Source organism: Gouania willdenowi, chromosome 12 (assembly GCF_900634775.1).
Source record: "Gouania willdenowi chromosome 12, fGouWil2.1, whole genome shotgun sequence".
Lineage (NCBI taxonomy): Eukaryota > Metazoa > Chordata > Actinopteri > Blenniiformes > Gobiesocidae > Gouania > Gouania willdenowi.
This window is the reverse complement of record NC_041055.1, coordinates 19582930-19607944: the sequence shown is the minus strand read 5'-3', so window position 1 is coordinate 19607944 and position 25015 is coordinate 19582930. Positions and strand designations below refer to the sequence as shown.

At 36.9% G+C, this 25015-nt stretch overlaps 1 protein-coding gene across 3 annotated transcripts; it reads left to right on the top strand.

The window, feature by feature from the left end:
- The first annotated feature begins 6783 nt into the window (after positions 1–6783).
- On the top strand, positions 6784–25015 carry LOC114473820 (plasminogen receptor (KT)-like). 3 transcript variants are annotated; one of them, XM_028463642.1, is made up of 5 exons: positions 6784–6894; positions 7164–7257; positions 17299–17429; positions 18545–18654; positions 24033–24549. In XM_028463642.1, the coding sequence occupies exons 2-5, from the start codon at positions 7177–7179 to the stop codon at positions 24377–24379; spliced, it is 669 nt and encodes a 222-aa protein (XP_028319443.1). In that variant the 5' UTR covers positions 6784–6894; positions 7164–7176; the 3' UTR covers positions 24380–24549. The 3 variants fall into 3 exon arrangements, with proteins under 3 accessions (XP_028319443.1, XP_028319446.1, XP_028319445.1); XM_028463645.1 differs by lacking the exon at positions 24033–24549 and adding an exon at positions 22493–23312; XM_028463644.1 differs by lacking the exons at positions 6784–6894; positions 7164–7257; positions 17299–17429; positions 18545–18654 and adding an exon at positions 22626–23870 and having other exon boundaries at positions 24033–25015.

The window sequence follows — 25015 nt, the reverse complement described above, 5'->3', positions numbered from 1 at the left end:
TCCCCAACCATTGTGAGTGCAACACACACACACACACACACACGTGCACACATGCCTCCTGCTTCTCCAATCTGAACAAAGCGTTCCTCAGTCTAAAGTGGTTAAACTGTCATTTCAAATCGTCTGGACATTGTGATTACCGGCATGGGAGGAATTATATATTTAGCTTTATGTCCGTCACTATTTCCTTCCCCCGCCTTGATCTGAAGTGACTAGCCAGTAGTGCCCTCGATATTACTATCTTTGAGGAGTTTAAACCTTTTCCCCAGGAGACGAGAGTAATCAAGGGCTGCCAGCAGGAGAGGGTGAAAGAGAGAGGGAGACGAGACCTTCAGTGATGAGTCAGTGGAAGGATTGACAGTGGGCCCACGACTGGTCGAATACACATCAAAACATGAACACGAGACTGACTCGTGTAAATAAAAAAAACAACTCATAAATGGTTATCTTTGAACCTATAGATTAGTAATTGTATTTGTAGTTTAAAGTCAAGATGTTTGGAATCAAGTTCTATGTTGTGTTGCGTCTACATCACTTCAGATGTTTGGATTATCTGCAGAGAGGTCACATTTGAAGCATCTTTATTTTTAACTTTAAAATAAAGCGTTAATAAAGTTCAGATAATTAAAATATTATCCAAAAATGTCAGTGAAACCCCCATTGAAGAAAAACAAAACCTTTATTGTAAATGATATATTTGGTATTGACAGTGCGACCATCAAACAAAGGTTTGTATCAGATCACACACTAAATAAGAGCTCTAGCTGCTATTAACAATGGACACATGCAAATTATTTTCCAGTCCATCCTACATTTTGTGATTGTCTACACCAGTGGTCTGCACCCTTTACTCTCAATGGAGCCATTTTGCTTCATCTCACCTGGATTAAAGTCCATCTGGAGCCAAAAAAAAAAAAAAAAAACCTTCTCAATGAAGACAATATCATGTATTAAATTATATACAGTTGAAATTAGATAGAATAATGTTTGATTTAATTTCATTTGATTTATATTGATCATGTAAATGGCAACTTAAAAACAGTTTAAAATAACAAAATAAATTGACATCAAGAAATAAAACGGTGTCGTGAATCTTCAAATTCATACACATCTCAGTTTACATGAACACAATGTTATACAAAGAAGATTTTTTTTTTTAGTTCATGTAATTGAAAGGCTACAAAAAGTAACTTGAATTTGTTAAAGCATGATCATGTGATCAACACATGCTAATTGCTCATTTCTTGCCACACATAAAACATTAATATTTAACCTGCACATTGGTGGTTAAATGAATCTGTTCCCACACAATTAAAATCTCTATTTTCTTCCAGAATAGTGTTTTTGTTGGTTTAGTTTCCTTATCAGGGATTTAAAACCTAAGGTTAGCCACAGGTGCAGGAAAGTTGATGGTCTGTAGATGTTACAGGAGGTGAAGTAGGAAGGTGCTGAGTCATTGTCCAACATGATTTATTTTAGGTTAACAAATTGTTATATCTTGATTTTATTTGTCATTAATCATTAATAGCCTCTGTAAAAAAATATTTACAGAAAAATATTTATTTCAATTTAAAAAAAAAAAAAAAAAACTTTAGGGAGCCATTGCAAAACAGTCAAAGAGCCACATGAGGCTCCTGAGCCGCAGGTTGCAGACCCCGGGTCTACACCAATGTTTCCCAACCTTTTCTGTCTCACTTACCCCCTGAGACCTCTGTTCAGATTAGGAGACCCCCTTCGTCACTCCAATGTAGGAACTTTTCTTGTTTTATTTACATGTTGGTCTCTGAAATAGCTTGAAAATGTCAACCTGTATGTTTAACGCACAATAAATATCAATTTTGTGCAATACAATTATTATATATCAGAGAATATATTTACTTCAATTTTTAGTAATGTGCATAACATGTTATTAACAGGATATTAAGGCCACAATATTGTTTATTCTATTAATGCCGTTTATTGTCAACGGGTGGAAAATATGTTGGATGAGCATGTACAGTGTCTGAAATAGGCTTAAAAATGACTCAGCATGTTGGAAATAGATCCATCAATGTTTCTAAGTACCCCCTGCAATGTGTTCAAGTACCCCTAGGGGTACACGTCCCCCTGGTTGGGAACCACTGGTGTACACTACGTGTAGTGCAATCTTTTTGCAACAGCAATGCATGTTTTGTTATTGCAATTAAATAAATGCATTTATTTTATTACAGAATTATAACCATCACCAGCCCCTCCCTAAGGAAAAAGGTGGGAAAAACTTTATTAAAGGGAGAATATAAAAAGAAAGGGCAGTGTTACACCTGGGTGAGGGGGAAGGGAAGAGGGAAGAGGGAGTCAGGGTAGGACAATCGAAGGGGTGCGGAAGAGTGAAACTATTTTAAGATGAGAGTGCAATGATGTATATATATATATATATATATATATATATATATATATATATATATATATATATATATATATTCTATGGAAGGACACCAAAAACACATGTTGAAGGTGGTTCTCAAATTACCCTACAGACAAAATGGATTGACTGAATTGCATTTTTTTGTGTTAAAAAAAAAAAAAATGCAATTAGAAAACATTTTTTTTAACACCAGTAGATGCTGCATATAAGACAGTAAGCATGCAATAAACACCTGCAATTTCATGCTCTTAGAGTTTATAAATTAGTCAAAAACTACTCAGGAATTGCCTTTTCAGCCTCAAATAAAGCTTGTGAACTGGCCCTATATCCTGCCGGCTGCATCTCATCCATTCCAGAGAGACTCTCATTCATCCTCAATAATGTCAGGGACTTGTTCATAAATTAAAGTGATCGTTAGAAAAGCAGATGCACGCAGCCAAGCAACTGGACAGGAAGCCTGTTAATCTGCAATCCAATCCAGGTCCTGGTCGAGTGAAACCTGCCTTGGTTTTGGCTGACCGAGGCCTTCCAGGAAGGAAGTGAAGGACTCAGGAAGCAGCATTCAGAGCTTTCACCAATCATATCCATCACAGTGCACAGTGATGGAGGTAGGTGGGTGTGTGTGTGTGTGTGGGGGGGGGGGTGTTGTTTCACCAGTCATATCCATCACAGGGCTCTGTCTCCGGGCCAGGCCAGGAGAACTGGAGGGTCATTAGAGGGGCTGGGCTGCACGCTGCTGCTCTGCACTTAAACTAAACATCTTTTCCATAAAATAAATGCTTCCAGGTTACCCTGGGTCTCGGAGAACCCAGGTCGCCTCGCTTTTACTGCCACTCATCTGATCCCAATTACCAAGGCAAGCTGGGCCCGAGCCAGCAGAGAGCGTGTGCAGATAGACTGAAGGTCCAGTTAGAACTGCAACACTCAGATGTTTCATTTACATAGCATAGTTTTGTTTTGTTTTCACTGAGAATGTTCAATTTAACACTTTAAAAGTGTGTTTGTGTGAGAACTTTTTAATTGTTGATTTTGTGTACATTCACAATTAGAAAGTGATGTTAATTTAACACTGTAGGTGTAAAAAAAAAAAAAAAAAACCCAAAACCAATTAAAACATTATGGACTTGATGAAGTTGAAATTAATACTGGTGTCACTGTTCGAAAAAAAAAAGGTCAAATAAGTAACTCTATTCAATGTTTATTTACACTAGTGTCACTCTGAAGAAATGTAATGCTGGGAGTGTAACAAAGATACTAATAATTCATCTTCATCCAATTTTGTGCGAGGATTTTGTTTTGTTATTTCTCGTAATTAAGTAAAAATGTTATTTTTGGTTTTCCTATATGGACGTGAACTTATATGTCTGACATATCAGCAATAAAATGCTCATCGCAAAGCCTCGTCTATATTGATCTAACTTCAGAAGCTGAAGGAAAGTGGTCATTTTTTGTGAGTTTTTAACATAACTTTTTTTTTTTAAAAAAAAAAAAAACGTTGGTGTCCTTTAACCTGCTGTGTGAAAACGTACACTTCAGATTTATGAAAGCCCTAATCATGACATGTTTTGTTTTCTTAGTTAAAGACAAAACAAAATATTCTTGTTTCCGTGAAATTTTGAATCCCTCAAACAAAAAAAACAGGAAGTTAAAAAAGGGAATCTGGAAAAATCGTCTAACGAGCTAAAAAATTTAGTTTGGACACGGCATGTGTCAAAGTTTAGGCCCGGGTCCCGAACCCGGCCCTTTGGAGCTTCCAATGTAGCCCGTAGGAGAAATTAAAAATTACATGAGTCATTGTGTAATTCAATAATCCATATCTCATCCACTCTAAATACACAAATTCAATAAAATATACTTATATCACATGATGGCAGTCATTTTTAATCTCAAGATGTTGAAATAATTCTCAATTTGTCATTAATCCTGCAGTATTCTTTACATTTTTTTCAGAAATTTCCCCAAAATATATAATAATTGGTTACAAAACAAGATCCTGCCTGTCACTTACTGCTTGGATATTGTCGGTGCCTTGCAAACTTCAAATATTTCTAAGTGGAAGTACAAACTAGGGCAAGTTCATGTTGAAATTGCTTGTTTTCCCACCTAAAATCTGCGACTCACTTATAATCAAACTGGTCCGTGTTTGGCCCCTGAATCAAAATGAGTTTGACACCCCTGGGCCATTGTATTACTACACCAAAGATTTTGAGCTTCTTAATCCAAAACTAATACATTGACAGTGAGTATTTATTCTTTCTTGCCTCATTACTTTAGTCGATTTTTGTTAAACTGTAGATTTAAATCATTCTTAGGTCTAACAGGGGTTTTTTTCCCCCTTCACATCCAGACCTTGTGTCCATGTTGTTAGAAAATGTGTTTCAACGCATTAGTGTAAGTTTCTTATTCCAACCACTCTGTGTATCTGAAGTGGTCGTGTTATTGTGTTAGTTCACAGTGGACGTTAGCAGAAAAAAAAAAGCAGATTTGTTTAAAGGGTTTAGCTTTTCAAGGCTCAGGGACTGATATTTTAGAATGAAAACACAGCATTGGAGGCCATTCATTTGTTGCAATCCCTTTGTATGTATCAAATGCATTAAAGTAACCCGAGCTTGGAAAAGAGGATGTTGTAGACGTGCTTGCAAATTCATGTGTGTGTTGTGTTGAGGCTGTGTGCATTTACATCCACACGTTATTGAATAATTGTTTCCTGATGCTCCCCAACTTCCTGGAATATTAATTACAAATGATGAAACTCAGTTGTTCTGATGAAGGGAAACAGGAGAATATAGGAGGTGTGTGTGTGTGTGTGTGTGTGTGTGTGTGTGTGTGGACTCACAATAACTTTCATTTCCCTTTTACCTGCAAAAACATTTTTGTGTGTGTGTGTGTGTGTGTGTGTGTGTGTGTGTGTGTGTGTGTGTGTGTGTGTGTGTGTGTGTGTGTGTGTGTGTGTGTGTGTGTGTGTGTGTGTGTTAAATGTGTTTTATGGTCGAAATGTAGATTTAAACAGGTTATAATTTATAGCCTAATTTGAAGAATGGTTTAATCCGACATCAGTGACAGAGCTTCTATCCCAGTGCATGTAAAGGGCAATGGTGCCATCTAGTGAAAAGATTGAAGCTAAACTGAAAAAGCATCATTTAAAACAGTGGTGTTTTTTGGGGGGGGGCTCAAGTACCCCCTTTTTTTTTAACTTTTGAATCCAAGTACCCCCTTGTGTTCAAGTACCACATTATGCTCAGAATTCAGTGAAAAAACAGCTATAGAGCATAATGAAGGAATGAATGAGTGATATAATAACACACATTTTAAAGAATCTCATTTTGTAAATAAGTGGAATGAAACAGTATTTAATGCCTCCTGAATAGATTTATTTCTATCGTTGTTGTCATTTACAGTCATCCCTCTCCTAATGGGACCAAGAGACTGACCCTTGTTTTATCAGTTTTTGTTCTAATCAAGATCATTTCTGACCATTCATTTTGTGTGTTTTTAGTGTCATTTTGTGTAATTTGTTGTTTGTTTTTTGTTATCATTATTCAGTTTCTCTTATTTTGGTTGTTTTTTTTTTTTTTTTTTTATGAAGTTTTGTATGTTTCTCTGTTATTTTTCTGTATTTTGTTGTGATCTTGTGTATTTTTCTCTCAGTGAGTGTGTTTTTGGTGTCATTTTGTGTATTTTATTGTTGTTTGTTGTTTCCCAGCTGTTATCTAATATAACAGCTGGTATTTTTACATGAAACTGTTTTAAATGTATAGACATCAAAATCTATAGACTGATTTTAATATTTTGATTAGGCTCAAATATGTATAGCTTTTTTTTTTAATTCATATTAAAAAAATAATAATAATTTTATGAAGTTGAACATAATGTTCCTGATAAAGCGAGCAGCTAACAACTTATTATGATCCCTGAACTAGGGAGGTTTTTTTTTTTTTTTGAGGAACAATTATGTTGTTTTGATGACATTTGTACACAATTTGATATATAAATGCTTCTGACTAAAGTAGTGTAATTATCTAAAAGTAAAAGTAGTAAAAGTTATATTTGAAGAGTAATAAATGATGTAATGACTATAATTTGATAAACTGAAATTCAGTTCTTTTATATTATAGGACTTGATGTAAGTTTTATTTTTTTGAATAGTGTAAGTTAAGGATCAGCTAGATATTAAAACACTGTAAACAGTAAATTAAAACGTAAAACACACCATCAGCTACACATTTTGTCTTTATTAAAACATGTTTCATCAATACACTTTCAGCCTCTGATGTAATAGGCTGGATAACATCAGCTCACTGTTTTGAATCACCCAGCGTCCAAATAGACGGCGCATTTTTTAGACATTTATTTTGAAACGGATCGGAAGTAGTAGTTGACTTCCTTTATAGTGGCGCACTTTACGCTACACGTCACTTCTGAGTTGAGGCGAGTTCAAGTCGGACATTAGTGACATTATTCCCCTGCTGCCCTTCGACTCACCTACTTAGGTATGTAAACAACTGACTATAGTTTAACAATACGTCATTCAGGTTTCCACACCAAACTGTTCGAGAGAAACTTTAAACACGTGTTATTAGCATTAGCATGTTGACACTATTTCCCCACGAAACTCATCAACACTGCATCACTTCGGACAGTTTTAAGCACGTGAGCATTAGCGGCTGCACTTCCATCATATTTATAAAGCTATAACTCACACACGTTAGCTGATAGTTTGTTGTGTGAGTGTGGTTATAATGTGACTTCTGGTTTGCAGTGAGGACTCCACCATGGGCTTTCTTCTGTCTAAATCATTGGATGCAAACTTTAAAAAGCAGCAAGAATTCATGCTTCATAATTCACGGCTGCAGGTGAGTGCACGTGAAACAGCATGACGGCCTCAAAGCAAAGGAATTCAAACATTGTTATTTGTTTTATTTTTTTCAGAAATCAAGTATTAGGGGTGTTTAATCAGCCAATTTCCTGATTCGAAATTATTATGAAATAATTACTGATTATTTATCTTTCATTTAACATTAGTCAACTGCTGATTTATTAGGGAGCCAAGCCCGTGGGGCCAGGGAATCCTAGAACCAGCGGTGCTAGGAACCCTATTGTAATCGCAAGGGTTTTTATTATTATTATTATTATTGTTTTTTTGTTTTTTTTTTGACAAGGTTCTTTCACTCTGATGTTTCCATGCAGGAAAATACCAACAAAATTTGAAATAAGATCAAATTGTTGGTTAGCTTTTACTTAGGCCAAAAGGTTTCATAATTCCAGGGGATCTATTGGGGGATTTACCATACTGTTACAGATTGGCACAAAGTGCACAGCCATGTCCCGCTCATCATGCCAAATAGGGAGATCTGCTGCACCTGTAGAGTTGAGCACGGCTGTGAGTCAGCTGGACTGGAGTACATAAGGAGGATTTTCACTCTTGATTCAGTTGCTGTGAAAAATTGGACTCAGAAGGTTTGGCATGATGTGCTGGTCTTCTTTAAAGCTTGAGTTTGACTGTGAACAATTCATCCAAGTAGAGAGCAGAGGCTCTTTATTATTTTGGTGTTTAGTTTTTTTTTTTTTTTTTTTAGATCACCCATCATCAACCCTTTTAATTATTTTTGTACTGTGCTGATCTTTTCAGTAGGAAAATGATTATGGACAGAGTCAAAATTATCACTACTGTTCATTAACCAATAATATTTTGTCAGATTTTATTCTATCACAAATGTTTTACCAATTCTAAATATATGATCTGTTATTGTATCAGTGGCATTATTGTTGAAGCATTGCATGAGGTGAATAGATGGGACAAAGGCCACATGGACCTCTGGTAACCATAGGAGGAAGCTGAGATCATGCTACCATGTTGGAGTTTGGAATTAGTTTTTCAGTGTGACATGTATTGGGCAATGCCCAAACCCCTAGTGACATATAAAAACAAAGCCCCTTTTCATTTCTATCCAGGACTTTTAGCAGCTCTGCAGAACATTTAGCACACTACAATGTCAGGTACTTCCCCAAAAAGCTGAGAAAAAAATGTTTGAGAAAGGGGTCAAAACTATGAAAACATTAACAAAGCAGGTAAGTCATAAATGTTTATTGTAAAAATGTAGCTAAATTATGCAAATTGCATGAGAGAGGGTACTCGGTACTGCAATCTTTGGGTTAATATGCCACAATTTTATTTAAAACAGGGTACACGGCATCCCAATCCTCAGGCAAATGTGCCTCCATGAGTCCACATTTGCTGTTTTCATTAAATATGGGGTACTCGGCTTCCCAGTCTTCGGGTGAATGTGCCTCAATGAGTCCAACTTTGTAGTTTTCATGAAAAATTGGGTACTCTGCATCCCAGTCTTTGGTGAATGTGCCTCAATATTCAAGATCCTCTGTTTATGCCTCCAGGAAAGTGATTCGCTTTAAAGCTGATTGTAGGGCTGCAACGGCCGTCTGCTGCGTCGCCTCTGTCCTAGCAATGCAGGTCTCAGCCTGCTTGGTTCGGTCAGTGTTAGCTGTAACCTCCCGGTTCGTGGCAATTAGTTTGCCCTCTAGTGTCATACTCGTTCATCTCTGTTTGATACCATCTAGTCTTCCTCAAGACAGAGCAGAAGCAGGTATTGATAATGTGAGAGGAGAACCAAAACAGTGGCATCAGTAAAAACATGGGCTTTTTCAAATAGTAAGTAATTTATTTATAAAGCACTTTTTGCAGATAAAATCACAAAGTGCTGTACAGAGCAGTGGATAAACTAATACAACAGGTATAACATCATAAAAGAATAATAAAACATGGGTGCATTTACATCATGGGTGCAGCATCATAAAAGGATAATAGAAAAATAAAATCCAGTTACAGTAACTAAAAGCTTTTCTGAAAAGCGAAGTCTTCGACAGTTTCTTAAAAGTTTTCAGTCAGTTGAGCTCCCGGAGAGACTGGTGTAGGTTATTCCAGAGTCTGGGGGCCACAGGCTAGAACGCCAGGTCTCCTCGGGGTTTAAATGTAGTTTTTGGGAATTTAGGAGACCCTGGCCTGAAGACCGAAGGCTGCACCCTGAAGTGTAGGGACTCAACAACTCCGAGATATATGTAACGCTCGGAGAGTCTAAGAAAAAGCTCTAAGATTTTATACATGGTGCGAAACTTGACTGGAAGCCAGTGCAGAGTAGAAATAATGGGGGTAATGTGAGATGTTCTGGGAGCACCGGTCCAAAGTCTGGCAGCAGCGTTCTGTACTATCTGGAGTCTGTTTAGAGTCGACTTATTAAAACAAGTGAAAACAGAATTACAATAGTCAATGTGGGATAATATAAACACGTGGGTGACCAGTTGGAGATCTGATTTTTATAACAAATACCTCACTTTAGAGATATTTCTCAGGTGATAAAAACAGTTTTTAGTCAGTTGACAGCGGTGACCCTCCAAAGACATTGACTGATCAAACACAACCCCAAGGTTTCTGAGGCTGGTTTTCACAGATGAGCCCAGATCACCAAGAGTGTTTTTAATCAGAGGATTCTTTTATCAGCAGCGATGATAACAGTTTCTGTTTTGTTTTAATTTATCTGGAGATATACAATCTAAGAACTTGGATAAAAAGTGAAACTCTGAGTCATTAAAGGATCAGTACAGCTGGATATCATCAGCATAAAAATGATAAGACGCATTTTTAAAACCACGGATCAACCGACGAAGAGGCATCAGATACAATAAAAACAAACCAGCCCCCAGAACAGAGCCCTGGGCTACTCCACATGACAGGTTGGACACATTGGACATTACATAGTTAATAGCAACACTAAAAGTCCTTCCATTTATATAAGAAGTGAACCACTTGAGACCAGCACCCGAAAACCCCATCTTGGATTTGAGTCGATCAACCAGTATACTGTGATCTACAGTGTCAAAAGCAGATGTTAAGTCAAGTAGAATCGAAACTGTGTAGCGACCAGAGTCAGCAACCATTAACACATCACTGGAAACATTCCAAAGAGCAGTTTTAGTGGAGTGGATTGACCTAAAGCCAGATTGAAATAAAAATAGATAAATGAAAAATTTGTTTATTTAGTTTTATTAATTTTAATTTTAATCAGTTTTGATCTGTTCTAAATGTGCCTACTTTGGCTTAAATGTCACAATAATTCTTTTCAGACTCAGTCAGATTTTTCTGTGCTGCACCACAAATCCACAAAGTCACACTTGTGTAGACGAGCTCAGACCCTGACATGAGCTCTGATCGTAGCGTACGCTCACGTCTAAATTGGTAAATGCCGAAGCTTGTGTGGAAATGGTCGGTTGATAAATGAGACCCTATGTCTTGTATGTTATGAAATAATGCTCAGGATCGTCGACAGCCGCTTTGTGCCATAGATAGCCCACAAAGACAATTTTCGTGATTTTATTTAAAAAATGTGATTGCCAGCATTGTTGGGGTTCAGTGTTCATGAGACCCTACTGTCACCTCTACTGTGATTTATTCGTTTCCTCTGTGTTGCATTTTTCTGGTGTCTCGTCTTTATTTCTTGGTTTGCTTTAATCAGCCTTTTATTCTAATCTGAAAGCCCAGGTTTTATTGAACTCATTACTTTTGGTTTAACCTCCAAACAGTCGCTTTTTTTTTTCTTCTTCTAGCCAATTTTCTTGTGTTCTCTCCATGCCTGCGAGCGACTGAGCAGCAGGTGGGTTGTGCAACAGTCATAATACCAATGACATTATCTGGCTTTGACCCTAAAATGTTTGTCCCCCTCCCTAATTACCTTGTGCTTTCCCAGCTGTAAACTCTGAGGGAGACAACTTATATTTGTCTGTGAAAGCAAAGCTTTTAAAATTGAGTTTTAAACGCGTGCTCATCAGAGTTGTAAAGATGACTCACTGATTATTGGTCACACATTGATACATTATTGTAGAGGATTTATAACAGGCTTTTAAAATTGAGTTTTAAACCCGTGCTCATCAGAGTTGTAAAGATGACTCACTGATTATTGGTCACACATTGATACATTATTGTAGAGGATTTATAACAACCTTCGCTCAGTAGTAATGGTTGCCTATTTTTTATTCTACTACTAATGCTGTTTGAGTATAAGCTCTTATTTGAAGAGTACCATCGATCCACACAAAATAAAACATGTATACTGCTGCTACGGCAGGCTTTTTCTGTTTTTAAAGCATGCACATTTTCTTTGTAGATTACATGTTTAACACAATATATAAAAACAATCTTATACCTGGGGCAACAACTTCCTCATAATGAGTTAAAATGAGTGTTTTATGTTTTTACCGTACATACTGTATACTCAAGTGCTGCACATGTAGAACCAACAATAGCCTTGATAATGACTCCACTTAAATCAACAGTTAACTTAAATGCTTGTGTGCTGTTCCTATATTATTAGATAGATCGCGTGTTGCAATGAACGTAGCCTAATCACACTTTAAAAAAAAAAAAAAAGAATTATGAATTGTTGCTGATTAAAGAAATCATAGACTATATATTTCCTTTGATTCCCCAACATTTAAAGAAAGACATAAAGACATTCTGCAGCATAGAACTGTATATTAGTATTATAGTTGTTTCTTTAACCTTTTGCTTTTTACAGAGTTGGTGGGTGGGCAATTAATTGTTGTTGTTGAGCAATAATAAAATGGTGTTGACTGTTATTTAGAAATAGATTGAGTCGTCATTCCACATAATGTGCTAATGTACTGCTGAAACTGGTTTAGGAGATGAATGGAACCACTCTAATAGCAATTGTGAAGATTCTTAAGTTGGACTTAAGAATCATAGACTGTAGAAAATACATACATAGCACTGCACAAATGACGCTGAAATGCTCACCTTCGTGGGAGTGTCTGTTTACATGTCAATCACGGCAGAGAGCTTCCTGGAGGCGTGGCTTCTCCAGCTCAGTGCCGCGTCAAATTTGTCATGAAAGTGGGAACGTGTCATCAAATTGGAGTGAGGTGTTTGGGCTCACCCTGCAGTAAGAAAGGAGCAAATCACCCTCTAATGATTGAGGGAATCAATGAAAAAAACCCTTTGGTCATGTGTATGAAGCCCATATAGCACTTTTATGATGTTTAAAGCACAGAAAAGTTTATTTAGCGTACATGGAACATGGGCCCTTAAAAAAATCTGTTGCTGGTGTAATCATAATGAAAATGTAATTGAGTTTAGATAAGTGACTTTGTAATTGTAATTGCCGTGAAAATTATATAAAAATTGTCCATTATAATTTAATGCTAAACTGGGGAACCATGTTACAGTTCTATGTACAGTTCTACACCTGATTATTAAGATGTTTCATATCAAGTTTTCCCACCTTTTACTATTTAAAAATAAATAAATTGGCTCAGATTCCCACACCAAAAATATTAAAACCTATATTTTCATTGATTAGGAAGCTTAACAAAGTAACCAATAGAAATAAATTACATGATAGATATTTGTTATTAGTGTATTATTATTATTATAAGAGATGCTAACAGAAAGCTAGCACTATATAAATCAAGTCCATGAATTGTAATTGAACTTTAGTAATTGAGAATGTAATTGAAATTGACTTTCTGAGGATTTGAAAAAAAATTGTAATTTAATTGTAAATGGAAAAAATGCCGGTCGCTGTAATCGTAATTGAACATGGGTAATTGAAAACTTAATTGTAACTAAAAAATGTTAATTGACCCCAACCCTGTTGTGCACTAACCCTGTCCACTCTGTATTTCAAACACACAATAAACATGATTGAAAAAAAAAAAAAAAAATTCTACAAAATAAATCTCTCTGGAGTCAACAGAAATGTGTGATATCAAAATGGGGTCACGACTAAGGCTGAACGATTAATTGCATTTGCGATATCGCAATATCATAATAATAATCTAATCGCAAAGGCTGCAATTTTATTTTATTTTTTTTGTCTGCACATTATATATGACAAGAGGCCCTTGAAAAAAATAATCGTATATTAAATCGCAATATTGAGAAAAAATCACAGTTAATTTGATAATTTTCCAAAATCATTCAGCCCTAGTCACGACCCACAAAAGGTTGGGAATCTCTGCACTAAAGCTATATTAAATCAATCTCTTGAACCATAGTGGTCATAATCTTTTTTTTAATTTCTATTTTCCTAGTGGTCATAACCCTTATCGCTGTTCAATGTACAGTATCGCTTTCCAAAAAGGATGACTTTTAAATTGCATTATGGGATTTTGTTCTTTGATGGAAGTGAATTATCTGATATTTAACTTGTACCTTGTAGACTTTGACACTGCTTTTCTTCTCCTTCCCCACCGTGTCTGTCTGTGTCTGTAGCCTTTTATAAATGTCAGTGTGTTCGTTGGTTGGTTTGTTCTTCACAGGTATTTATTTACCACGCCTCATTTCCTTCCTTCCACTATTTTGTTGTTACTTTATTCCTGTGACTTTCCACACAGACGTCGTCAACCTTTTTTTCCCCTGTTGGTTCTTGTCTCTAAATCCTCTCAGCCGTGACTAGGAATATCTCCAAAGATGTGACGTTCTGCTAGCATTAACCCTGCAGCCATTTTCAATCTTGGACTTTACTTGAAAACGCTAAAGCAAGGGTTAAGATTGTGTTTCTATTTGATACTTTCCATTTTAAATCAATTGAATTTAACCTGCTTACTGGAAAATTAAATTAAGTGTATTAAATGTTTACTGTACCAGCTTTGAATTCAGTTTTACATGTCCAAAAACATAATAGATTTATTCAGTAACCTTGGCTTTCAGTCAGGGTTGGGGTCAAGTACATTTTTCATTTATAATTACATTTTCAATTACAATTCGACCAGCATTTTTTCCAATTGCAATTAAATTGTGATTATTTTTTTTTCCAGTTACGTTCTGAATTACTAAATTTCAGTTACAATTAATCCCAATTACCAAGCCTGAAATAAATAACCTAATAAAAGTTAACTTTCCTCTTGCTAGCTTTCTGTTAGCATCTGTTATGATAACTGGTCCTAAATCAGCTGTAAAATACACTAATAACAAATATATATCATAAAATGTATTTTCTATCTATTGGTTGCATTGTTAGGCTTCCTAATCAATGAAAATATAGGTTTTAATATTTGTGGTGTGGGCATCTGAGCCTTTTTTGTGTCAGTATACCCCTCGATTTATTTATTTTTTAATGGTAAAATGTAGGAAAGCTCGATATGAAACACATTTTAATAATTAACTACATACTGTATGTGTAGAACTGTAACATGGTTCCCCAGTTTTGTGTTAAATTACAATTGACAATTAATCTTCATAAAATGTTCATGACAATTATAAAGTCAATGATCTCAACTCAACTTGAATTTAATTACGATTACGACAGAAACATGTTTTTTAACTTACAATTGTAATTACGCCATGATTGTAATGAATTATAAATTACACCATTACAATTATAATTGACCACAGCCCTGCTTTCAGCTTTAAAATAATTTGACCGCTGCTCGAAAACATTTTTAATTTAATTGTATTTGAAAACGATTCTTAATGATAAATGGCTTGGTTTGTGTTCATTACACTTCTTTTTTATTTCTGGAAAAAATAGTGTTATTTTAGTCTCATAACTCAAGTACAAAATGTATCTACTTTTTCATATTAATTTTAATTTTAATTATGTTCTTCTGAGTTTAGTACTTCTCACCAAATGAACTCAGTGGATGCCAGAGTTCAAGCCAAAAAGCTGTTGATTACTGACGAGTTTGGGTTTATTTCCACATACTTTCACATTATTATTCATCCTGTGAATCCGTGGGATATGAAATTCACCCTGTGGTCAAGAAAACTTTGCAACTTGAATAAAATATAACGGGTGCATTTTTTTTTTTTTTTTTAGCCCAAAGCTGCTGCGATGTGTGATTTTATGCTGATTTACTGTGAACAAAAACCTGATTCTCAGTTGTTTTCTTCTGAAAGCAACGTGATATTCCTTTTATTTTATTATCAAAAACAATCATATGTAATGCTATTTCTGCTGGTGAGCCTTAATTTTCACTTCCATTCATTGTGTGTAGTAGTACCTAGAAAATGACTCCGATATTGTGTAATAGCTTTAATTTACCTCATAATACCTGTTTTCATATCTTGAGTATTTGCGTTGTTTCCATATTGTTAATCTTACACCTCTACACTATGAAGCACCTTGTATGTTTTGTGCAATTCACTAACAAAGTTAGAGAAAATGGGCCTCTTCTGTTCACAGCAGTTAACCACGTGCTTCACAATCAGCCTAAAAGTCCACTCAAGCATTTCACTAGATTAAGGTTTTATTTTAATTGTGTTTTGTTAATGGAAGTGGTTTTTAATGGACTTCTATCTTGACGTGACGTTTCAGAACAATGAGTACAGCTTGACACTTCCAACTTGTTTACATGATTTTAGTTTCTTTCTTTTTCATCCACTAACGTCCCCACAGTTCCCATTCTATAGTCTGCTGGTTACTCCACTTGATATTTATTACATGGTTCCCACCAGTCGCCACAGGAGAGCAAAGCATGATCTGTGTTAAATGCAAATGTAAAAAAAAATAAGTGCCTATTCAATTTTTTAGGTTCTAGGCCATAGATAGGCTGCTGTTATCAGAGCAAGTGCCACAAAAATGTGATTGTCTGATCTGAGAGCTACATTATCAACATCTATGTCAGTATTTAGAATAACGATGGATCTGAGCTTTAAAACGGGACACAATAGAAGGTTTTTATGATTTTATTTTATTTTATTTTCTCTCCCCTCACACCTGACGTTTATTGTTTTTACGTTCTTTTGTGTGTCTGTAATGTATATTTTTCTATCGTCTATCACTGTGTATTTTTAGTCATTAACTTTGTTGTCATGTTGTGTTTTTTTAGTTATTTTAGGTTATTTTTTGGAAGTATTCCTTTAAAAAAAAAGTTGTATTTTCCTTTTAAATACAGCATTTTTAATAGATTTCAGGTGATAAAGGTCTCTTACAAGACAGTCATAGGAGAGATGGTGACAAACATGAAAATATGCTTTGCGAAAATATGTCAATTTGTAAGAGAATTGGCGATGGTCACAAAAATGCGATTTAATAAAGGCAATAATTATTTTTTTTGACAGAAAAATCTTTATTATTTTCTATTCTTTATTTTTTTTAAATTATTTAGAAATATTTATTAATATTTATTTATTCATTATTATTATTTTACTGTGTCATTATTTTTGTTGATACTGACAATATGGTCAATACTGCTGTCATGTAAATGTTTTTGTTTTTTTAAAAACATTTTGAAATTAAATGTTTTTTAAAAAAAGAAAAAAAAAACATGCATAGCTGTCACAACGACATGTGCAGACATGGTAAATGAATCATTAGTGTTTAATCTAAATAATGAACGAGCACACATGAAAACTGCGGAACCAGTTTCTGCAGTTATGACAACCACATTTATAAATCTCAAACGCTGTAATTTCTGTCACGCAGCCTTCTGATTGGTCCGTTTGCGTAAGCTTTTGCCTCGGCGTCATTGTGATGTCAAATGAAAATAACAGCTTCTCACTGACATGTTCACATTCATTGAATAAAGTGAATGTCACTCAGTCATGCAGGATGAGATTCTTATGCTAAGCACGTGTGTGCATAAGTGCACATAAGTGTTCAAATATGTTCCACTCATTTGGCAATTTCATTATACAAAGTAGATTTCTTTTTAAATTCCCAATATACTGTACCTCCAGTTTAAGAGTTGGGATATGGATTTTAACTGTTTAACAACCCAATGACAGTTTTCTAATTACACTTAGATACAATCACTTGTTATTTCATTATAAATAGTTGTGCTGGTTTGAACACGTTGTGTGTGTGGAATTAATGTGATAAATAATGGATGTAAAGTGAGGTTCATGAGCCTGTGATGATTTGCAGCTGGAGCGTCAGATCCAGATGCAGAACCAGATGAGAGAGCGACAGATGGCCATGCAGATCGCCTGGTCCAGAGAGTTCCTCAAATACTATGGGGCTTTCTTCACCGTGGCCACCTTCGGACTCACTGTGGGGTGAGTTTTGTTTTTACACTGTCTTTAATGACACACACACTCCAGGGTTGGGGTCAATTATAATTCTAATCGTGTAATTGATAACGAACTACAATTATGGCGTAATTAAAATTGTAATTTAAAAAATCTGTTGCTGTCGTAATTGTAATTGAGTTCAGATAATTGACTTTGTATTTGTAATTGCCATGAGAATTCAACAAAAATTGTCAATTGTAATTTAACACACCCTGTGAGGGTAATACAAGTGTTTATGGGGTGATTGGGGGGTCTTTCATCACCCCTGCTGTCTTTACAGCAGCCCAACACAAACACACTGTTGTCGCAGCAACAGGAACCCACACACACTCGCAACCTAGCGCTCCATCAGGCAGCACACACACAAATATCCATCCATCCATCCATCTTCAGAGCCTCTTTGTCAGCACTCCCTTCTGTATTACTCCCACATCATTAATTTATTGTACTTGTCTCTCTTCCTCACACTGTTCACATGGTCACATGGGACTATATGTGTGAAAGCACCCTTAGTGTCACTGTTATATTACGATTTTTCAGTGATCGGTTGCTACCGTCTTGGGAGAGCAAAGGTGCGCATGTAGCTGTGGGGTGGGGCAGGCGGCGGGGGATGTGTAGTGTTTACGACAGTGACCTAACCAAAGGGACCTTTAGGGGGAGCGCTAAGCACAAGTTACTGAGTTCTGCTTCAACTTTTATTAGGTTATTTATCTCAGGCTCTGTAATTGTGATTAACTGTAATTGAACTTTAGTAATTGAGAACATAATTGTAATTGACTTTCTGAGGATAAAAAATAATTTATAATTTAATAACTGGAAAAAAATGCAAGTCTCTGGAATCATAATTTTGTGATTGAACACACATGCACACGTTGACACTGGCAGTAATGAAGCATAGTGAGAGAAAAACCTGTGCTGGCAGGATAGTGACGGCTACAAAGTGTGAAGTCATCACTGAAGCGAGTCTTCACAGCTTCACTGTTCAATCACTGCTCCTATTCTTTGGCCTGTGGCCTTTACTGCTGCCATGTGACATTTTCCCGTGTATGTGACTGCCTGACATGTGAATAAATGTTATTTTTATTGACGTTTGTCCTCAGTGCCATTAAAAAGAAGAAGCCAGCCCTCTTCACTCCCATCATTCCTCTGGGCTTCATTTTCACATACCAGTTGGACAGCGCCTATGGGACACTTATTCATCGGATGCGAGGTACAACGGCACATCATCCACCTTAAAGGAAAGGGTTTATTGTCCCTAATGTAGTCTGCCTCTTAGTGTTTTTAATTGAGCTCTGAAGGAGGCTCCCAAATATCCTTGTTTTTTTCCACCACGATGTGTAAAAAGGACCGGAAGTCACATCTTTAGAGGGGAGAGAAAAGCTGTTACTGTAACAAGTGACTAACACAACCTGACTCTTGTTAGAGAGCTTCTTTAATCAGAATTAGAACACTACAATGTAGTCTGGGAGTCCCACCTGACATGCTCATTCATATTTTTTCACCATTCAAACAAATCAGAGTTAACTTTGGATGTGAGTGAAAATATTTGATCAGCTGGATCTACTACCTACACAAAAACAACAAAGGTGGCTCTGATACAAATACAATAATAATCTTTAAAAGGCAGTTAAAAAAAACATCTTATCCATTGATTCAGTGATATACATTCCTTTAGCCTGATTCAGAGGGCCAAAGTTTCCTCCCTCCCTTGCTATACCACATTTTGTAAAAAGTCAGCTCCAAACGGGCGTGTTGGATTTTCCCCGCTACTTGACATCACCAAGCGTAAACTCCTCCTCCTGGCAATCCTGGCTCCTCCTACCCTATAAGAATGTGAGCTCCTCCCTCTCAAACTAGCCCACAGTTAAAACAAACATTGTTGTTTAATATAGAATATACATTATACTTGATTGTCATATACAGTGGGGCAAAAAAGTATTCAGTCAGCCACCAATTGTGCAAGATCTCCCACTTAAAAAGATGAGGCCTGTAATTTTTATCACAGGAATACCTCAACTATGAGAGACAAAATGGGGAAAAAAATCCAGAAAATCCCATTCTAGGATTTTTAATGAATTTATTTACAAATTATGACATAAAATAAGTATTTGGTCAATAGCAATACTTTGTAATGTTCCCTTTTTTGGCAGTGACAGAAGTCAAACTTTTTCTGTAAGTCTTTACAAGGTTTTCACACACTGTTGCTTGTATTTTGGCCCATTCCTCCATGCTGAACTCCTCTAGAGCAGTGATGTTTTGGGGCTGTCGCTGGGCAACACGGACCTTCAACTCCCTTCAAAGATTTTCTATGGGGATGAGATCTGGAGACTGGCTGGGCCACTCCAGGACCTTGAAATGGTTCTTACGAAGCCACTCCTTCGTTGCCCAGGAAGACACAGCTCCAAAGCATGATGTTACCACCCCCATGCTTTACAGTAGGTATGGTGTTCTTTCTTCTCCGAACACGACGAGTTGAGTTTTTACCAAAAAGTTCTATTTTGGTTTCATCTGACCATATGACATTCGTCCAATCCTCTTCTGGATCATCCAAATGCTCTCTAGCAAACTTCAGATGGATCCAGACATGTACTGGCTTAAGCTGGGGGACACGTCTGGCACTGCAGGATTTGATTCCCTGGCGGCGTAGTGTGTTACTGATGGTAGTCTTTGTTACTTTGGTCCCAGCTCTCTGCAGGTCATTCACTAAGTCCCTCCGTGTGGTTCTGGGATTTTTGCTCACCGTTCTTCTGATCATTTTGACCCCATGGGGTGAGATCTTGCGTGGAGCCCCAGATCGAGGGAGATTAGGAGTGGTCTTATATGGCTTCCATTTTTTAATAATTGATCCCACAGTTGATTTCTTCACACCAAGCTGCTTACCTATTGCAGATTCAGTCTTTCCAGCCTGGTGCAGGTCTACAATTTTGTTTCTGGTGTCTTTTGACAGCTCTTTGGTCTTGGCCATAGTGGAGTTTCGAGTGTGACTGAGGTTGTGGACAGGTGTCTTTTATACAGATAACGAGTTCAAACAGGTGCCATTAATATAGGTAACGAGTGGAGGACAGAGGAACCTCTTAAAGAAGAAGTTACAGGTCTGTGAGAGCCAGAAATCTTGCTTGTTTGTAGGTGACCAAATACTTATTTTACCGAGGGATTTACCAATTATTTCATTAAAAATCCTACAATGTGATTTTCTGGATTTTATTTCCTGATTTTGTCTCTCATAGTTGAGGTACAGCTATGATGAAAATGACTGGCCTCTCTCATCTTTTTAAGTGGGAGTACTTGCACAATTGGTGACTGACTAAATACTTTTTTTCCCCACTGTATGTAAAGCTACATACACAAAATGTGTTCTCTGCATTTAACTTCTCCCTGAGGAGCAGTGGGCAGCGACGATGTAGCACCAGGGAGCAGTTCCATTTTTAGTATCCGTTATATCGCCTCGTATTGCCTTTGACATGATTTGCATGTTTGTGACCCAATGCAATGCAGCGGTTAGACAAAACAAATGATTATCACCTTAAATGCACTATTTCTGTGGTTAATAGAGATGAGGAGGAGAAGAAAGTGACTTAGCAGCTTAACACTCCGGTGAATGTTTGAAGCAGCTGAATTACTCCGCTGCTGCTGCTGTGATGAACACACAGCCTGAAGCAGTGCTGAGATGAACTCACAATCACTATAGCCGCTTAAATAGCCATGTGTTTTATTGTAATGTGCAGTCTTTGGCTGAAAACTATCAGTATGTGGATAGCAAAAAGAAAATCGGTTTGGTGATCACTGAAGTTTACGTCTACTTACACACCCACTCATGAATATGCAAAAGTAGGCCCCAAAACAGCCCGTTTTTAGAACTGCTCAGAAAGTGACTTTTCAGAGGCTAAAACTCTGGAAAACAGGTGGGTTTGGGAAAATAAACATCAAATACTATGTTGTTGGGGTTCTTAGAACAAATGGAGATGGGTGAAAAATAGCATAATACCGCCCCTTTAAATTGTTTGCCCTTTGGGCTATGTTCCCTCCTTGCAGATTTAATGTTGATTTTTTAATGTGTCCAAAATAAATACATTTTAAAAATGAAATAAATAAAACTACCCTAAAATTGTTTGGGCTGTGGTGATTTTAAAGCTGCCGAAGACAAAAAATTTGATCAGATAAAAACATGTAGCGTAGGCCTCAGAGATCAATACATTTAAGATAGTTTGCTCGAAAAAAAGATGCAAAAGGTTGAAATTCCGCTGGAAAGTTTGTTTGGATCTTTATTGTAGAAACTTAGTTTGTTGATATTATTGGGAAAAGTTTCACGCATTGCATTGTAGGATGTGGAGTCCCGTAGACGGATGCATCAAAGTGTTTTTATTTAATTCTTCCTGTGATTTATTGAGATTGGCCCTAATTTCTGGTGTTTTCACGCACTGAAAGTTGCGGCAAAATAATGGCGAATGTTAATTTTGGGGTTTTTATGGAAAGATGTGAATCCTGCAGAAATTAAATGTCTCGTGGAGTGACGTCAAATCAGATATCAGGTAATACCAGGAACAAAGAATTTTTCAAGCGAATTCACTGTCGTCCTCGTCTGGCGAAAAAACACAAGAAGTCACAATAAGAATGAAGGAAAAACAAATGAAAATGAAATATGTTAAGATTTTCATTTATTCAGATAACTTTTTTTAAATTTACTTTGATCTCTAGGACATCAAAGACATTAACTTTGATCTCCAGGAGATCAAAGTAGATTTCCTGAAAAAAGTCTGAATAATAAAAACTTAACATTGTTTAAAAAAGAAAACAAAATTAACTTACTGGAATTATTATTGAAAATGAACCTTTTACATTTTTTTCATGAAAATTTCCTTCGTTTCATTGATCAATGAGGCTTACGCTTTGGATTTATCTGATTTAAAAAAAAAAAAAAAAACAGCTTTAAATCTAAGACTCATTTAATAGTAAAGTTTCTCAAAGCTTTGTTAAAACTGCCTGTTAATGATAAAACATTTGACCTGCTCGGGCAGTAGTTGGGAGGTTACCACAGTTTTTTGTTGCAGGGGAGGCTGAGAGCATCCTGTCGTCTGAGCGCGACCGCCTGGAGATGCCTGCTGGGATTCCAACCTTTGACAGCCTAGAGAAAGCCCGCCGCGCTAAAATCAGCCTCGCCTCCATCCTAGAGAAATAATCCAATCATTTAGTGGTGAATATATCCAAACCATTACATTCACTCTGGCTGCTTTTTGTTTAAATGTAAGAAACGGCTTCCCTGCCCCATGAATGTAACTGTGTGCACTAACTCTGGATCATTGACCAACTGTCAGATAGATGTTATAGATGTTTGTGTCGTGTGTTGTGTCGGAACATTTACACACTGATGCATTAAGTTTTTACGAAACCTCAGGTAATTAATCCTGTGTACACCAACAGCTTAAAAGAAAAAGAAAAGAAGGTAATATGAAACAGGGACATGGTAATAAATGAACTTTTGTCAATTTCAAAGGGATTATTGATATTTCCTCAATAATTAAGGCCTCGTTAAGTGCTTTTAGAACAACAGCCCTCAAAAAGACAAAGTTCCTAAAATATCGAAAGGTCCCTATTCCTGTGTTGTAAGATTCTTAAGGAAACGGTGATGGATCGCATTAGCACGTAAGTGTTAAAATGAAGAAAAAGTGTTTTTTGCTTCAGCTCATCCAAAAAAACTGATAATAATGTTTCTGTATATATTTTTTAAATTATTTTTTAAATCTTGTTTGTGCCAAATGGAAGTTAAAAAAAATATTAAAAGGAAATCATATTTTTCATTGTGTTTTATTCATACATGAATAATCATATTTGCCAAACAATCCAATAAAAATCATTTTCTCCTGCAGGTTACATGAAGTGAGTAATCCACACATTTGGTGACTTTTCTCATATTACAGTAAAGAAATGACTTCAAATGGCTCACTGTCATCAGTCTAAATGACGCGTGTGTGTCTGCATGTTTGTGTGTGTGTGTATGAGAGAGAGAGAGGGCGGAAATGAAGCAGTGTGAGGGGGGTTGGGGGGGATGATTACGCAGGCTGCAGCCTGAACTCCTGCCCTGGACTATAAAAGCTAAGACACAAGTGCAGGAATAGAGACAAACAAGTATCTTTGATCCCAGTTAGAAGTGTTTAGAAGGGTCTGTGTGTGCGTGCGCTGATCGGTCAACATTCGACACAACTGCTTCACGGTTAGTTTGAGGACAGGTGACGATGCTGTGGAGGGTGACGCTGGCCGTGGCCGTAGTGTGTGCGGGAAGCATGTGCAGCTGCTTAAAGGCAGATCTGATGAGCAGCCTGGTTTTACCCAGAGACTACGGAGTCAAACTGTGCGGGCGAGAGTTCATCAGGGCCGTCATTTTCACCTGTGGGGGCTCTCGGTGGAGACGATCCTTAGACGGGGGCTTAGGTGAGTTTATACTGCTGATTGGATCAAACTTAAAATGCCAAAAAACTTTAAACCATCTTTAATAGTTGCTTCATCTTAAATAACCTAATATGATGCTTCTTTAGTCTGAATGAAGTTTTCAGCTACATTTATGCACCTGATTGTTTTTTTTTCTCTCTTCAGAGCCTCATCACTGGAGCTCCTTCACTGCAGAAAGCGCTCGACACATATGGCAGCGTAGTGAGCAGCTCCCAGATGACCTGCCTCCTTTAAACGCAGCAGCCTCCTCTTCCTCCTCCTCCTCCCTGGCAGATCTACTGGCTCTATTCGGTGCCACAGGTGACACGCAGCAGCACGTGTTCATACCCACCCCGATGGAGTCCCAGACAATCCCAGTTTTGCCAGAAGAGGAAGAATCCAAAGGCGCGTCCGACTGGCCCGCCCTGAAGAAGAGGAGCTTTTCCCTCGGAGTGGCAGGAATCTGCTGCACGCAGGGATGCACCAAGAATGATATCGGACACTTGTGCTGAGGTGGAAGGCAGAAGATGCTTTGTTTTATGTCAGGCTTTCTTCTTCTTTTCAGATTTGCTCTTTTCAAAAAGATCACGCTATTGTTTGTTCAATAAATCACCTCCAGCATCTTTGAATAAAGCTGAGATTTTGTGGTAATGTGATAAAGCTTCATGTATCAGGTAGCATCACCGCACATTTACTGTCATCATGCTCAGGATACATTTACGCTAGTTGTCTTTATTTTTTAACAACTCATCTCCAATAAGTAACCTTCCCGACGGTAACATCTGTTTATTGCCCATTTTGCACAAATATCAACATTAAAGTGGTTGATAAAAAGAGAGGTGAAAACTTTTTTCAAAAGTTTTTGTCCATTTGACTATTTTCTTTTAATGTGAAACACCTAAAATATGCACCATGCCAGGGCTGGGCGATATGGACTAAAATTAATATCGATATCGTATGGCGATATACGATATGAATCTCCATCTTTAACTCAATAAAGGCTTACCAGAAATACAATTCTAGGCTAAATTTGTTGACGCAAAATGCCACACAGGCAGTTATTACTAGGGTTGGGTATCGGTTGGGTTTTATTCGATACAGGTGGTTACTCTGTATTTTTTAAACGATTCCGGTGCTTAAACTTTAAA